This window comes from Quercus robur, chromosome 5, assembly GCF_932294415.1.
Source record: "Quercus robur chromosome 5, dhQueRobu3.1, whole genome shotgun sequence".
Taxonomy (NCBI): domain Eukaryota; kingdom Viridiplantae; phylum Streptophyta; class Magnoliopsida; order Fagales; family Fagaceae; genus Quercus; species Quercus robur.
Window position 1 is genome coordinate 438197 of NC_065538.1, and position 17377 is coordinate 455573.

A 17377-nucleotide genomic window follows, 5' to 3' on the forward strand; every position below is an offset into this window, starting at 1 on the left:
GATATATAAAATAAGTTCTCCTTAAATACAAGCATTAGAAACTTAATACTATTGTTAAGCATCTTATAGCTAAATGGTATAGCCTACTACATAAGAGAATTAAGATTTGAATCTCCTGTTATTGTAACTACTACTACTACTAATAATAATAATAATAAATAAATAAATAAAATGACCCTCATACTATATAAAATTCACTTTTATAAGTGCTCAATTATGTAATCTACTTCTTTAAAGTCTTTTTTTTTTTTTTTTTTTTTTTCTAAAAAAAAATAGTCATCTATTCTATTCTACAAATAATAATGTCATTTAATAGGAAATAACCATTTCATGAAGTAAGATGCTATAATAATTTTAGTCCAAAAATTTGAAACCTTAATATGTATAGAAATTCTTATTCTTTCTCTCTTTTTTTTTTTAACCCAAAAAAAAAAAAAGATGATTTTTTTTTTTTACACTAGTGAATAAAATTTAAATTCAAGTTCATTCCATGGAGATTGAATTAAGTCACAAAATTTTTTATCACTTAAACTTGTAATAGCTGATAACAAAACTCCGTTAAATTGATTTTGTCAGTTCTAATTAGCTACCCACAACATACAGGGAATTGAAATGAAATGAAATCATTGTTTTTTTATTATGTTTTTGGATGGGAAAGGAAAATCAATTGAAAGGACAAACGAAGAATAGAAGTGAAGTGAAAGTCAGCGAAATGCAAGAGTGCAGAGGGAAGAGGCTCTTGAGTCTTGACATCGTTGCCAGCTATGAGCATGGTCCCTCCCACTCCCACATGCCACATTTGACATTCCCGTAATAGGGCTCTTCAAAGTTTTATCTGCCTTTTTATTTATTTTGTTTGATAAATAATATTAGTAAATTCCAATAGTTGCCTTTCCTTGGGTGATTATTATCTACATAATACTACTAATAATAATTACTTTATTAAGAAAATATAATAATATATATACAGGTATGTGATCATCACAAAGTCAAAAAAGTAATCAAGCGAGATTGTCTCGTGATCAAAGTCACGGTAGTTAAAATTCCTTTTTCACGTTCGCTCCCCGTTCACTGTTAAAAGTTTGGTTTATTCAGGAAACAAAAATAAAATAAATAAATAATAAAGGTTTGGTCATTTTAAGACTAATTCTTAATTCTTATTCAACGACCCCATCTTACCAAAAAAAATCTTGGTTATAGCTTCAAAGTAATCTCTGACTGTGTCATGAGAGCTACTGATAGCTTATTACCATCCATACCCATTAAATAAATATAAACTTAAAATGCGGGTGATCCTTATGAAAGCTACTATTCCTATATTTTACTTTGATTCTTTCTCTTTTTTTTTTAATACGAAGTTATGACATAAAAGAAGAAAAGAATACACCAACAAACATGTTTGTATTTTTTTAGTAAGAAAAGAAAAAAAAGGAAAACCAAGCAACACCTACTACTCCTAGTATTTAGTATAAATTTAAAATTTAAATATAAAAAAGAAAAAGAAAACAGTGATAAGAAATAAAAAATATAAAGAAAAGCATTCTGTGGCTTTGGATTCTTGTGGCATTTCGTGCCTGCCAGCTTTACTGGGGGCATTGTCTACAAATGTATAAAATACAATCTCTCAAAACGAAAAGAGAGTAAAAATAACATCTGGGTGTGAGAGATTTTGGGCTCCGAGAGAGAGAGAGAGAGAGATGTTGGAGGATTGGAAGGTGGTGTTGGTGGTCTTCAGCTTCTGCATTTTGGGGTGGAGACCCAGTTCCATTAATGGCGACACAGATCCAAATGATGGTCAGTACATAACTCCTTATCCATTTCCATTCGGCTAACCTTTAGCTCAAATCTGCATTCTTTTACTATACTTCCATGCTTGCTTCTTCTGAGTTCCATCACTTGCCTACTAGTTATGGCTTAAATTAACGATTTCTTGTGTATTGAACTCTTTGCTTTGCCATATTTGCATTAAGTGTTTGCACGGATTCTTTAATGTGTTAAAGAAACTGGGGAGGATGAGTTCTGATCATGAAAGTTGCTGCCTTTAATTACACTTACCCTGTTAGAGTACTGGGAAAAGTGTGTGCAATTATTACCTTTGGGGTTTGAGCTGTTGCTTGCATTATTCTCTTTTTATTTGCCAGTGATTCATTTGCTATAAGTTTTTTGGTGTTGATATGATCGATTGGTATGCTTGTGGATGTGGTGGTATTACTCTTACATTGTTAGCCGTAGTACGTGGGGAGGAGTTCTTTTGCTAAATAATACTGTTTGTAATGTTCACAAAGGTTTGTTTGATGTAATTTTCTAGTGTTTGCAATCTGTATCTTGGTATTGTTAATAAATTAAGTTTCTTGATGCTCTTCATGATGGGTTTAACGAGATTGAAAGATCTTAAGATTGACTTTTTCTTCATGGGGGGCCATTTGGGGGTTTTAGAGAGAGAGAGAGAGAGAGAGAGAGAGAGAGAGATTCGCAGATTTGCAACAAGCTGTATATAATATATATTAAAAAATTATTGAATGTTGATTAATCCTTCTAAGAATCTAAACATTAACCAATAGTTAATTTGTTGACTGATCCTCCTGAAGGGACTGGATCTAGATGTTCTCCCTTAGCCTTATGGGTGCATTTGAGTACTTTCTATCTCTCTATCTCTACAAATATATTTTGGGTGTTTATTTTATTCGGAGAAACTTGGGTGTGTTTGATTGATATATTCTTTTTGAAGTAGTCTAGATTCTTCAAACTTTTGTTATAGTGGGTTATGTTTTCCTTTTTTTGCGTTCAGCTGAACTTTTTATGTTTCAAATTTCTCATTCTCTTAAGGAGATTATCATGATAATCAAACCTCATCACAAATTTACAATTACTCAAATAATTGATAGACACATTCAAATACATAGCTATGTAAATTTTATTTTCATATAAATTCAAATTCTCACATCCAAAATATCTAAGAATTAACTCAAACTGAAACTACAAGAGGGGGAGAGAGTACATGTGACGGCGAACTCAAAAGACACACCACCAAAATGTATCAACCCAAAGTAGAGATACAAAAAAACACAAAAATTCATCAATCTAAAGCAATAAAGAGTAAATAATAGAGAGAGGGAGAGAGAGTAATCACCTTTTTTGGAAGACAATGCGAGAGATATAGCAAATTTATATAAAAGAAGAGTAGAAGAATACTCAAAACAAAAGGTATGATTGTAAATGCCAAACTATTCAAGCTATGTTATGTAATAAAATAATATTATATCATTATATACTATATAATGTCATAGGATAACATCTATCAATCAAAGAAAAAAAATTAAAAAACAACCAAATCGCATCAACCCAAAATAGAGTTCAACACAAAAATTCATCAACTTAAAGTAGAGATGTAATAAAGACTAAAAATCTGCCAAAAGAAAGAAAAAAAATAGAGAGTGAGAGAGTACTCACCTTTTTGTGTAGACAAAATATGAAGAGAGGAAGATTCAAAATAAAAGGAAGATGAAGGGATGGAGGAATTGTAATGTTAAGGTAGAGTAGTGGGGAGATAAAAAGGTAAAAGTGAGGGGGAAATGTTAGAAGAAGTGTAATTGTAAGTTGAGAAATTAATAAGGAGAAAAATAATTAAAAAGCAGAGAGAAAGTGTTGGAGGTAGGTGGATGATGTGGTTGCTAATGTGGCCCAACAGAAGTGTAGCAACAATAAGTGTTACGCTTCAGCTTTTAGATATATATATATATATACATATATTTATATATATGGACTAGTTGCTAACCAACTTATCAAAAAAGAAAAAACCTAGTTGCTAACCAATGCAATACACACAAAAATTAACACAAATATATCAAAGCAACCATTCAAACAACCACTAAAAATAGGCATGAAACTATACTTGAGTTTGTAAAATGCTATGAACAAATTAGCTATGATGGATATATCCTCATAACTTAAGTCTGTAATATGCTATGAACAAATTAGCCTCTTTGGATTCTTTTGAGCAGTACCAAATCTCACATATCTAGGAAGTACTTGAAATAAGAATTGACCTAGGAATGCACCACATTGAGACCAAAAAGTACTCAGCTACAGGTACAGGTTGGAGACTGCATGTGACTTAATTCTTTTGTGATGAGAAGAAAAATGAAGTGATAGTGATGGTGATTGAGAAGTTTGTATACATTGTAAGAAGCTTCCCCAATGACCTATAGGAGAAAGGAGATGCTAGAGTGAATTGGATTAGAAAATAAATTATTTCCTTACCAAAGAATTAATAACAACTCAAGTATTATATTCACAAGTTTTCTATTGTTAGTCTCCTTTTTTGACCATCAAAGATACCTCTTCTCATGGCATCTCCAACTTGTGTGTCAGCAAAGACATCAAAATCTGATATGCCGTGGCCACAATAGGCTTAAAAAAATTAATTACATGGGGACAAATTCCATTACTTTTATGTTAAAGAGAAGGAGCTTTAATATGTAGCATGTTTGAAGAGCTCTGTCCAGTTCTTTAGTATAAACTGCTTGTTAAACAAATTGTAATTATTGTTAAAGTTGTTGAGTGATTTAAAAAGAGAAAAGTAAAGTGCGGAAGTGAAACAAGGATTTAACGTGGTTTGTATACTAAATATTGAACTTCCAATGTAGGGTTTATATACTAGAGAACCCTAGGCTAACCCTGTTAGGGAGATAAACACCTTGGGGAGCTTCCTTGAGTAATTAATATAACATATAGAGACACACTTTAACCCAAAAGGCCTAAGCCCAATGGGTATGTACTCAATTATGTTATATTAACCACTTATTCTTCTCATATTTATTCAATGTGGGACTTCACTCACACGTGTAACCCAACAATCTCCCCCTCATGTGTGAGTCTCTGCTTCTTTGTCGCTGGGTAGGGACTATGAACACCTCACCACCTTCACCGCACACCAGCATGGGCTCTGATACCACTTGTTAAGGAGATAAACACCTTGGGGAGCTTCCTTGAGTAATTAATATAACATATAGAGACACACTTTAACCCAAAAGGCCTAAGCCCAATGGGTATGTGCTCAATTATGTTATATTAACCACTCATTCTTCTCATATTTATTCAATGTGGGACTTCACTCACACGTGTAACCCAACAAACCCAAGGTTAGTTTGCTTGTTCTATAAGTAAATTTGGGCCTCTTGAGTCATAATATTTCTAACACCCCCTCAAACTTAAGGTGGAACCTTGAGTTTGTGAGGTCTTGAATTTATAACTTCACTAGTCTGGAAATGCATGTAACATGTGGTTCACAGAAGCTCAAGAGTGATCAGGTCACGGGGTGAAGCGGGATGCTTGTGCAATGGGCCTGCATGGGTGTGCATGAGCCTGGTGAGGCAGCTGATATGGTACCTATACTATCTGGCTAAAATGGTAGGATTGTGTGTTGCTGACATGGCACTGATGACAGGCTGACATCAGGCTGGAATGACAGCTGCTATGACAAATAGGATCCTATGTTGACTCATGTCTTAGAGTGACATGCGCTGATGCCACATGGAGCACCAACATGGCCAGCTATGTTGCTAGGGCTGACATGGAAGCATTTTTCCTTTTTGTTTTGTTTTGTATTGTCTAGAAAGCTGGCCATGTGGGGCCCCATTGTCAGCACTTTTCCTTCTAATTGTGCACCATCCAAAGATGCTTTACCGAACCAGGGAGGCTGAGACCAACTATTATGCAACTCCAAGACTTTGAGATTGCCAACCTTGTCCAAGAGAAGGTCATGAGCTTTACGTTGTGGGCTGCCGATCTTGATGGGGGCTGGTTTGCTTGCTGATGTTAAAGCACCTGAGTTGTTGTGTTAAGTAGGTTGGGTCCATCATGGTCTAGGTTGTGCTATCGATGAAGTCTTGGGATTGAATATGTGTGTCCTTTGTGTAGGTGACTGCGTTGCAACTAGAGGCTGTACTTGCAATTGTTATGCTAGAGCAGCCTAGAAGCTTAAAACGATTTTGTGAACTGGTAGGACCAATTAATATTGCTAAATTCAAATATGTAGCTTTGAAAAAGTGGCAATCATTATGTAGAGTATTAGTGTTCACATTTCTGTACTTGAAGCATTGCAGAAGCAGATGGAACCATCTCAACTTAAAACTTACAATCTTACAAAAAGTGACTTGATGAGTATCTTTCAGAGGCATATTGAGAAAAGAGACCATGTGTTTGTAGTGGTGACTATAGCAGCGGCACCTCACACATCAAAGTATTTGTGATAACTTTTTTTTTTGAGAATCAAGACCAAAAGCTTTATTAACTATGGCGAACTTTTTTCATTTTTGGTTGTGTAAGAAGACGCAAGAATTTAGTGGCTATGGTTAGACAAGAATGAATTTGGCTCAGATACAATGTTAAAGGGTTGGGTGATTGAGTAATTGAGAAAGAGAAGAGAAAAGTAAAGTAAAGAGTGGAAGCAAAACAAGGATTTAACGTGGTTTGGCGTGATGGCCTACATCCGCAGTGGGGAGCCCTTGACAGCTACATCTTGACAATTGAGCTTGTTATATTACAATGAACCCAATGGGCCTCTTGGGCCATGATTTCGCTATCAATCATAAAACATTATACTACATAATGAAGGTGAGAGACATGAAGGATGAGATGCTCGATGTACCTTCATGTAAGCGTCTATGTCTGGATCTAGGATAATTCCTGTCCCATCCTTTCAGCAGGCCTCCATTATAGTCTTTTCATAGGCAACAAATTGAGCATTACTATTTTCATCATTGTTGTGCTTTAATGGGTCATCTTTACAAATCCATCATCACATAAAAACCTACCTGCTCAGCTTCCAACAATCTGTCAATGGGCTGAAAAATTAAGCATTTCCCTCTAGTCATCTCAGGAATGTGTAGGTCATCCTGGCTTATACATGCAAAAAATTTTGGGGGGACACTTCTAGTTTGTATCCATTTAAATCAAAGCGCAATGATAAGTATATTTCATAATGACTTTTGTTTTAAGTTTTTAATTGTAAATTTCTTATACAGTTGGAGCACAAATCACGGAACATACTGCCTAACAACATACAAAGCCATGGTGGGCAAACACTAAACAAAGAGAGAAACCAATTCGTTGAAGCAGGCGATTTGACTCTTCTTTTTGAGACCATTTTTGATGCATGAGCATAACTAGAAACTATCTCAATATTTTATTTTGGATTTTCATTGGATAATTTTAGATTTTAATGTTTTTATTTTTTTAGTTTGAGTTGTGTGATAGGGATTGAATTTCATATCCTTAGATAAGGATTAGTTTAGTATTTGGATTAGTATTTGAGTTCAATTAGGATTTGTTTTAGGATGTTTATCTTTATCTCTTTAGATTCCTAGAAGCCCTATATAAAGCTCCAGATGATTTATTTTGCAATGAGACTATCAAGCAATTATTAATATTATTCAATGATTATTCATGCAAAGTTTGCATTGCGTTTGGTGGTGAATCCAAACAACCTTAGGTGGTGAAGCCTAAGGTTTATGGTGGGATTAATCTACGTGGGAAGCCTAGGTTGTCCTGCATCAACTTTGGTATCAGAGCTCAACTTGATCTATCAATTTTCAGCAACCACAAGAAATATGTCGTTCTTTCAACCACTGCTTCTAAATCCAAACATCCAGCAACTCCTACATCCCAAATTCATTTTCAATCCAACGGTACAAACCAGATCCCGAAAACCTGAAACACACACCATCAGACTAGAAAAGTTCCAACAGACAAGCATTTCGCACAGCCCAATCAGCCCATCAAGTATTCTTGAATTTTCAGCAGTGCCAGCCCACGCTCATCAAGTCCAGTAACAGCCCAGGTCAAACACTTATTGTTCCAGCCGTGCAAATCATGCCCCACATAATGATTAGTACAGAGCACCAGCCAAATCACAGGTTAGCAAGCCAATGTTCATTTCAAATTGCTGAGAATCTATTCCAATGAATCGTGTTAGTCTTAGAAGCACCAATATTTGACGGACGTCCAAATCCATGGACCCTCATCAATTAGCTAGATGAGATGGATCAATTCTTTGATCAAACATGTTTGCTAGATGCTAATAAGGTTAGGTTTGCTAGGATGAAATTGATAAGTAGAGTTAGAGACTTTTGGTGTAGTATTGAGAATCATCGTAAAGGAAGAAGCAAGCCTGCCATAATTGATTGGAATGAAATGAAAAAAATACTTATAAAGAAATATGTTCCCCAATCCTATCAAGAGAATTATCAACCTTAATCCTCTCTTGGAAATTTTCTATATCACATAGACAATATTCAACAAGAAAACACCTCATCCATCCGTCAAGACTTCACCAAAGACTTAAGAAATATAATAAAGGTTTTGCTAGACTCTTCTACTTGAAAAAAGGATGCTTAGGTTCCACCAAAGACTAATGTTGAAATAGAGGTACAAGTGCCAATAGATGATGTTTCAACATTCGTGCAGCAAGAACTTATTGTAGAGTCTACACAAGAAGAGAAATTTCAACAAGTGAGCGAAGATTTAGAGGGTGCACTTGATTTGAAAGTTGATTTTGATGAAAGTGCTACTGTTCAGCCCTTCATGATCCACGAAGATCTATAGGTTGATGAAGTCCAAAAGGTTGATATTATGGTACAAGATAAGATTGTGCTAGTTCCATACATTGATTTTGTGTTTCTAGAGGAGTTTCACGGTGTTGTGGAATTGAAGGTTATTTGACTCTCAGTGCTTCCTAGGGTGATACTGAAGGAAGTATTAAGCGCCAGAGTCCTAATTCTTCAACACTACAAAACTCGAGGTTGAGTTTTCTCAAACCAGGGGAGTATGATGCAGGAGCATAACCAAGAACTATCTCAATATTTTATTTTGGATTTTCATTGGATAATTTTAGATTTTAATGTTTTTATTTATTTAGTTTGAGTTGTGATAGGGATGGAATTTCATATCCTTAGATAAGGATTAGTATTTGAGTTCGATTAGGATTTGTTTTAGAATGTTTATCTTTATCTCTTGAGAATCCTGGAAGCTCTATATAAAGCTCCAAATGATTTATTTTGTAATGAGACTATCCAACAATTATTAATATTATTCAATGATTATTCATGAAAAGTTTACATTGCATTTGGTAGTGAATCCAAACAACCTTAGGTGGTGAAGCCTAAGGTTTATTGTGGGATTAATCTAGGTGGGAAGCCTAGGTTGTCTTGCATCAATTTTCTTAACTTAGTGCAGTATAGAGGCATAACAATTGGTTTTTGGTGGAGAGAGAGAGTCAAAAGCATAGTAAGCATGGTTGTAGCTTTGTGGGAGTAAAGCGCAATTGTGGGTGTAGCATATGTTAGGCAGTCCTCAAATGGTAGCCAAGAAGGTGAAGATGAAAAAAAAAAGTCCAATGTGACACAAGAGGAGGAAAGCTCCATCAATGCTTACGGACATTGTTTTTAGATAAGTATAGATTCTAGGCAAGGGGAACAACTGATGAGCTATTATTTGTCACTCAAAGTTATGCCTTATACAAGAATATTGACCCAAGGAAATGTGAAGATTTTAGTTTTTGGGATTATTCCAAAAAACCAGTTCATACTCCTAACCACATACTTTTCAATGAAATTTGTGGCAGCTTAAGTTCTTGTTGATTCAAAGATGCTTAATTAGTTACTTAAAACTCAACTTCTGACATTTGTCTCAAATACTGTGAATGCTATGAATATATGTTCTCTTTTCCTTCTACTGAATTTCTTATTCTGCAAAGCGTGGTACATTTCTAGCATTATCCTTGTAGATATTGTAGTATAGTTTCACTGGAGTTTTGGTGTGGGGTAATGGATCATTTTCTTAGATTTGTGCCACCTCTATTGCCAATAGCAACATGACGTGGTTGGTTGTTGTAGTTTCTTTTTGTCTGTTAATATTGTAATAATCAATAGTATATTACACCCATAACCTAGCAAGCTCATCCAACATCTCAACATTGATCTCCAGAAATGAATTCCTATTCTACTGATATAATAGCTCGATCCTGCATTGTCTACTGGATAACAAGCTGTTTTGTAATTTAAAAAACAGCCAGGGAGGCAATGTATGACTATTCTGCAAATTTGATGCAAACTTCTTGATTTTATATGATAATTTTATTAAACTAGTGGCATGTTTGATGTACAGCTGGTGTTCTAAGGGTTATGTATAGCAGTTTAAATTCTCCTAATCAGCTAACCCAGTGGAGTTCAACTGGTGGCGATCCATGCGGGCAGTCTTGGAAAGGCGTTACTTGCTCAGGCACACAAGTCACAGAAATGTGATTCTTTATTTCCCTTTACATACCTTGATATATTTTGTCCATGGGCATCAATATGAGCATTAATCCTTTTATTCGTACTCTGTTATAATTTATTTATTTTTTGTTTCAGTAAATTATCTGGGCTTGGACTTTCTGGATCAATGGGGTACAGTCTCGACAGTTTGAAATCATTAACCAACCTGTAAGATGAGAGTTCCTATATGTCATAATGATCCATTATTTTCTTTACTTTATTGATTTGGTGATTTAAAAAATTTGGCAGAGACATGAGCAATAATAATCTTGGAGGCGGGATACCTTACCAACTTCCTCCAAATCTGCAGCAACTGTATGCTTCATGTTTACTTGTTTCCTATTATTTTGTGTTCTTTTTCCCATAAAATTTTTGGTAACTTCTATTTTTGTTTACTTTTTCCCATAAGTTTTTTGGTGACTTATATCACTATTGTTTTGTATGCAGGAATCTTGCTAATAATAACTTTAATGGACAACTCCCTTATTCCATATCTCAGATGACTTCTCTTATAAACCTGTGGGTAATTTCATCTTATTCATTGCCTGATGCTATTTTTCCAAACATTCAAACTAAGTTTTTTTTTTTTTACTTTCTTTTTGGGAGCACAGAAACGTCGGTCACAACCAACTTCAGAACCAACTGACTGATATTTTTGGAAGTGGAAAACTTACTTCTCTCACCACAATGTGAGATCTCCCCTCTCTTGAATGAAATCAAAAACTAGTCTAGATGTCTTTCCACTTTGGCTTAACTGAAGATTTCAAAGCAAATTCCTTCGCTCTCTCAACTTCAAATTGCAAGTGGCAGCATTTTTTTTAAAGAAAATAATTTACTTGCATTCAGTAAAATATTTTTTAGAAGACTTTATTTTTTGCTAAAAAATTTTAATATTATAATTTTGATCAAATTCTTGGGGCTATCTATCGTTTCTTCATTGTATCTTTTAATTTTTAAATTTTTCTTTATGCACTCCACTCACCTCCTCAGTTATCATGATGGGATATTGTAAAAAAATATTTCAGATTGATTTTTCCTGAAGGAGCAAGTGACAATCTCTATTACTTGCTGCAGGGATCTCTCTTTCAATTCTCTGTCAGGTGACCTCCCAGAGGGTCTTAGCTCCTTATCAAGTATGACTTCAATGTAAGTGTTGAAACATTTATCTACACTTTTACAAGTGCTTGGTAAATTGTGTTGACCCTTCCCCGGTCATCTTATCTATCTTTAAACAGGTATTTGCAAAACAACCAGTTTACAGGCACCATTAATGTCCTTGCCAATCTTCCCCTGGAAACTCTGTGAGTAATTAAAATATAAGTTCAGCTTAAGTAGGAAACTAATATAATTCTCTTTCCTTTGAGCATCCAGTATTTCATCCTTATAAAGTATCTATTTTTGTGCTTGGTAGGAATGTTCAAAATAATCGTTTCACTGGCTGGATTCCTCAACAGTTGACAGGCATTAATCTGCAGTAAGCATCTGATACTATTATCAATTATCATAACAATTCTTCATTTGAAAAATAAGTTCTTAGATTTTCAATCGGAACAATCTTTACAACAGGAAGGATGGAAACTCATGGAGCTCAGGTCCTGCACCCCCACCTCCACCTGGTACACCTCCAGCAAGCAAAACTAATCCAAATCACAAATCCGGTGGCAATAACAGCCCATCAGATGCAGGTGGAGGTGGCAACAACTCAGGAATAGGGGGTGGTGGCATAGCAGGAATAGTGATATCCATCTTTGTTGTTGGGGGAATAGTTGCATTTTTTTTAATGAAGAAGAGAAAATCCAGGAGGTCATTGTCAGATAATGAAAAGGTTGATAATCAGCCCTTCACTGCTCTTGCCTCAAATGAAGTGCAAGGTAAGATCTGCATCATACTTTGCAGTTAAGCATCATTAGGAATTCACTCCAGTCATTTGCTTCAGTTTGCCCTTTATGCTGTCATGATAGGTTGATTGATGGTGTATACAATTTTGTGTCTTTCCTAATTGGAAATGGAGAGATGTTTCTGTTACTCACCACCATTCCATTTTGTCTTTTCTTATTTCTTTTTCAGTATTTCCCATATAGATGTTTACTTTGAAGATGACTTTCCTAAATTATCCTCACTCAGTTTGAAGTGGAAATGAATAAGAGGTGACCTAGGAATATATTAGAGGGGAAGTTTCTAACAGTAATGGTTTTCATACGAATTTATTAAATGGTTTCCCCTTAAAATATGAGTATAAGATGGACAAACAAAATGGGATATAGGCATTGTTATTTGTGGTTAACTCCTATACTGTTTAATCAGATTTCTTTTCTAAAACACACACACACACTCTTATACCGTTATACTTGTGCCTACTGCCATGTTTAGAATTAATTATCTGTTGCAAATAATTTGACAGAAAATGGACATTAAAAATTGATACATACAGACCTGAGAGTGAAAGATCTTTCAAATGCACGGAATTGCTTAAGTACACAGTTCAGAAGACAATGCATGCTTAACTTCATTGACTGATGCCCACTTTGATGACCTGTATATTTAATTTATTCAAATTGTCTGTTGACTTACCATTAACTCCTATAACTGAACTGGATTGTACCTAGTGCAAAAGGGCACAAGGCTACCTCTTCTACAAGGTTTGATAAAGGTGGTTGGTGGGCAGCCGTATTCCCAATTTTGGAGAAGCTGATTCCCATACTCAAACTCACAACACATCACTTGGGTGAAGAGCACTTGCCATCACACCAAGATCCAACCTCTAACTTGTATTGCTGAACTGATATTATTAAAATGAACTAACCTTAGCCGATAGAATTCAGCAATACCAATTAGACCAGAAAAAAACTATTTGATGTTCTAGCAGGACTACATTCAATGGAAAATTTGGAGAATATGATTTAATTGAAAATAAATGATAAGATGATAAGTCCTAGAAATTAGCACCTCGGATTTGCTTGAAATAAGCACCAAATTTGATAGGAACCCAGGAATCAGCACCTAGGTTTGCTTGGAATCAGTACCACGCACTGTAAGAAAACCTCCACTCTAGATTTTATAAACATGTAATCAAATGCTTACAATACCGCATTTTGGGGCCTTTGAATACAACTCTCAAATCACATCAAAGAAGGAATGGAAATAGATTTGTAATCTAACAAGGAAAGAAAATAACTTTTAATCAATTACAATAAATGAAAAAAAATAAGAGAATAAAATCCTTAAAATGTCTTGACATCCTTCAGCATCAATCATGATCAATCAACAAAAGCAATCATCATTACTAGAGTAGAGCATATTTGGTGTCCACAGCAGATGTATTTGTAATTTTTGGCGTATTTTTTGTACACTTCCTGTGTACATGGTTGTGCCTCAATTGCACTTTTTATAATAAGATCATTTACTTGAAGGGGAAAAATAACAGTATCAGATGTATATGCTAGCCTGTTTCTTGGTTAAACCTATTCAGACTTTTGGTTAAAATAAAAAAATCTCTTGCCAATCAGGTAAATATACTTCACTAATCTGGTCTATATTATCAACAACATTGCTATTATTCTGGCTTTTCACCTTCAAGAAAATCTGCTTCAATGGCTTTGGTCTTTATCTTCGTCTGATTCTAATACTCATTTATCGTCTTTAACATTGTATTGCAGAAATGAAGTCTATCCAAACTTCATCCACAATTAACACAAAGGCTTTCGATACTACTGTGTCAATAAATCTTAGACCACCACCCATCGATCGTCACAAATCGTTTGATGAGGATGATTTCTCAAAGAAGCCCACCGTTGTCAAGAAAGTTAAAGCAGCTCCCATAAATGTGACATCATACTCGGTAGCAGACCTGCAGATGGCCACTGGCAGCTTCAGTGTTGAAAACCTTCTTGGTGGGGGGTCTCTTGGACGAGTTTATCGAGCTCAATTCGATGATGGGAAGGTATGCTTCCTGCCTACTAATTTCATTTTCCATGTCCATGGTTTTGTGTCACATCGTTTTATATTGACATTATATTTCAAGCTGAGAAGCTCTAGTTTGTCATTATGATGTTACTGATCTCTACTTGTTACTTTTCACAATATTAAAGGTTCTTGCTGTGAAAAAAATCGATTCATCTGCCCTTCCCAGTGAATTGTCAGAAGAATTCATAGAGATGGTTTCAAACATCTCCCAGTTGCATCATCCAAATGTCACAGAGCTAGTTGGTTATTGTTCAGAGCATGGACAGCACCTGCTAGTCTACGAGTTCCATAAAAATGGCTCACTGCATGAATTCTTGCATCTGTCTGATGATTACAGCAAGCCGTTGACTTGGAACTCCCGTGTCAAGATTGCTTTGGGAACTGCACGTGCACTAGAGTAAGTTAATAGTGGATATATAGGCAAAATTATCCTGATTTCTGTTAAAACAAAATAAAATAAATTTACATGATTTCTTTTGTTCCTTAGTCTTACTATCATATATCCCCTCCCCCCTCTCCTTCCTTTCTATCTTTCTTCTATTCTTTTAATATCGACTGGGATTGGGACTATATTGCTTTAGTTATAGATGGAAAAAGGAAACAATATTTGATATTGAACTTAGTTTAGTTCAGTGTTGTGAGTACTAGTGCCTCTACCAACATTGACAATTTTTCAAAAGTACATAAAGTTGCCTTTTCATCAAGTTTTCTTGTGCGGCTATAACTCATGATGGAATAAAAATTTTGTTGCAAGAAACTCCTAGATTTCTCTCCCCAAAAAGTTGCTTATGGGACTCACAGTTTCATTAACTGAAAAACCATCACTTATTTTTCTGCCCAACGAACCAGGTCAGATCATTTATTGTTACAATTACTAAGTATATTGATGACCCACAATTCTTGGGGACTTCTTGGGTGACATATATTTGTATGATGTTTAGAAGGAGTGTCATATTTATATTCCTTTGAAATACTAGTTTAATTTAATATTGCGGGAGTCAGGTATCCCACTTCCACTGTATTAAAGATACAAACAGAATATATATTGCCAATTGTGTGTGCGTTTTTGTTAAAATGTAAGGCCAGAATCTAAAAACTGCGCCGTGTGAAGTTCAATTTGTTAACTTTGCCATACAGAAAAGGGCAACCAAGATTTTTATTGGAACATAGTACTTCTTTCTATTATACTTGTAAATGGGTTGCCTGATTCTCAAAAAGAAACTGTTCAGGTATCTGCATGAGGTTTGCTCTCCATCAGTAGTTCACAAAAATATCAAGTCAGCCAACATATTACTGGATGCAGAACTCAATCCTCACCTTTCAGACTGTGGCCTGGCAAGCCTTGTCCCAAATGCAGATCAGGTAAATTTTGAGCCTTTTAAGTTTACTAGTTGATAACATCATTCAGTGTGAAGAATTTGATATTCTGGCAGCATTAGACAATTCCAGTCAAACTTCTCATGATCAGACTTTTCCAAGCAAAATAGAGTTATGCCACCTTGCAAAAAAATTTCTCAAGATGGGTCTGCTCTATTTGCTTCTATATTTCTTTACTCTATTGTTAAGTCACCACTTATATAATTTATCTAATTGAAATTTTTATTGGTGTTGATGACATGCTACTATATCTGAGAAGTTAATTCTGGATGTTGTAGCAGACTTTGAGATGATTCAGAGCTTTGCAGTTCTTGATCTTTCCAACCATATCTACTGTACAAAAACTCCATAATACAAGTGCAACAAATTATAAATAAATAATTAATTGTTTCTCAGGAATGTATTTAAATGTGATTCAATCCTAGGTCATTCCAGTTAATGTAGATTGAGAACAATTGATTGTATTTGGAGGCAGGAAGAAAAACTAAAGTCTTTGTTAATTTATATTTTTGCATGCCTTTTGCATGATCACTTTAGTTTGAGTACTTAAGTTGATAATCAATTTTGGGAAAAGTGCTGAAATGTATTTCATTTTTACATTTGCAGGCATTGAACCATGATGCAGGATCTGGATACAGTGCACCTGAGGTTGCCATGTCTGGTCAGTATACTCTAAAGAGTGATGTATACAGTTTTGGAGTGGTAATGTTGGAGCTTCTTAGTGGTCGTCAACCATTTGATAGGTAAATCATTGAGATACCGATAATGTCATTATCTGATTAATATAATAGTACATATTTCTCAAGATTATAGAAAATTTGGGATTATTTGCCATCTTTACGATTTTTATATGAACATTCTTTGACAGTTCAAGGCCAAGATCTGAGCAATCCTTGGTTCGATGGGCAACACCTCAGCTCCATGATATTGACGCTCTTGGCAAGATGGTTGATCCAGCGCTCCAAGGGCTCTACCCAGTTAAATCACTCTCCCGGTTTGCTGATGTCATTGCTCTTTGTGTCCAGGTAATGCATAAAATAAAATATGGAGCTGAAAGATAAAAGCTTACTAGAGCCAGAATTACACCGCATATTCTGCATTATTGGTTGTTAGGATTTACTATATACCATAACTGTATAAGGAAACAATATATGAATTGTAGTTTTTTTCTACTGATGTTAAATTTCTTGTCCTCATTTTCTTTGTCTGGGGCAGCCGGAGCCTGAGTTTCGACCACCAATGTCAGAAGTTGTTCAAGCGCTGGTTCGGTTAGTGCAGCGAGCTAACATGAGTAAGAGAACAATTGGAAATGATCAAGGAGCATCCCAGAGAGGTGACACCCCAGGCACTAATGAGTGAATCCATGCTTCAAATGGCTGCAAAATTCTTGTTTGATTAAACAGATCAGAAAAGCAAAAAAAAGTCACGTGGTTTGTCGTCTTTTTTTTTTTTTTTTTTTTTTTTCTTCTTCTTCTTCCTGTTTACTCTCTAGATATAGCTTATCCTTCTGAGTTATTTTGCTTTTCCTGTATTATTTGAAACTATAAGTAGAAGCTTGGTGCAATCTGTTGTTGATATTACATGATATCATTGCCGAAAAACAGTATTGAACTGGGAGCTTTGTGCACTGGTATAACCTTTCATTGCAATGGGTTCTGAACTAATTTGAGGCTTAACTCCAATAAGATATTTATTTATTTATTTATTTAAACTGATTGTATTTT

General features: G+C 35.1%; 1 protein-coding gene across 1 annotated transcript; it reads left to right on the top strand.

The window, feature by feature from the left end:
• The first annotated feature begins 1560 nt into the window (after positions 1–1560).
• Positions 1561–17358, top strand: LOC126724742 (protein STRUBBELIG-RECEPTOR FAMILY 6). Its single transcript, XM_050429115.1, has 16 exons — positions 1561–1794; positions 10165–10297; positions 10410–10481; positions 10563–10628; positions 10761–10832; positions 10925–11002; positions 11388–11459; positions 11549–11614; positions 11725–11787; positions 11880–12184; positions 13970–14253; positions 14402–14673; positions 15506–15638; positions 16260–16396; positions 16522–16678; positions 16869–17358. The coding sequence occupies exons 1-16, from the start codon at positions 1698–1700 to the stop codon at positions 17010–17012; spliced, it is 2151 nt and encodes a 716-aa protein (XP_050285072.1). The 5' UTR covers positions 1561–1697; the 3' UTR covers positions 17013–17358.
• The last annotated feature ends 19 nt before the right edge of the window (positions 17359–17377 follow it).

Bases quoted from the DNA above. Each gene is read 5' to 3' on its own strand.
- LOC126724742 (XM_050429115.1), top strand. From the start codon at position 1,698: ATGTTGGAGGATTGGAAGGTGGTGTTGGTGGTCTTCAGCTTCTGCATT. The intron at 1,795-10,164 runs GTCAGTACATAA...TTTGATGTACAG, and splicing joins CGACACAGATCCAAATGATG to CTGGTGTTCTAAGGGTTATG. The intron at 12,185-13,969 runs GTAAGATCTGCA...ATTGTATTGCAG, and splicing joins TGCCTCAAATGAAGTGCAAG to AAATGAAGTCTATCCAAACT.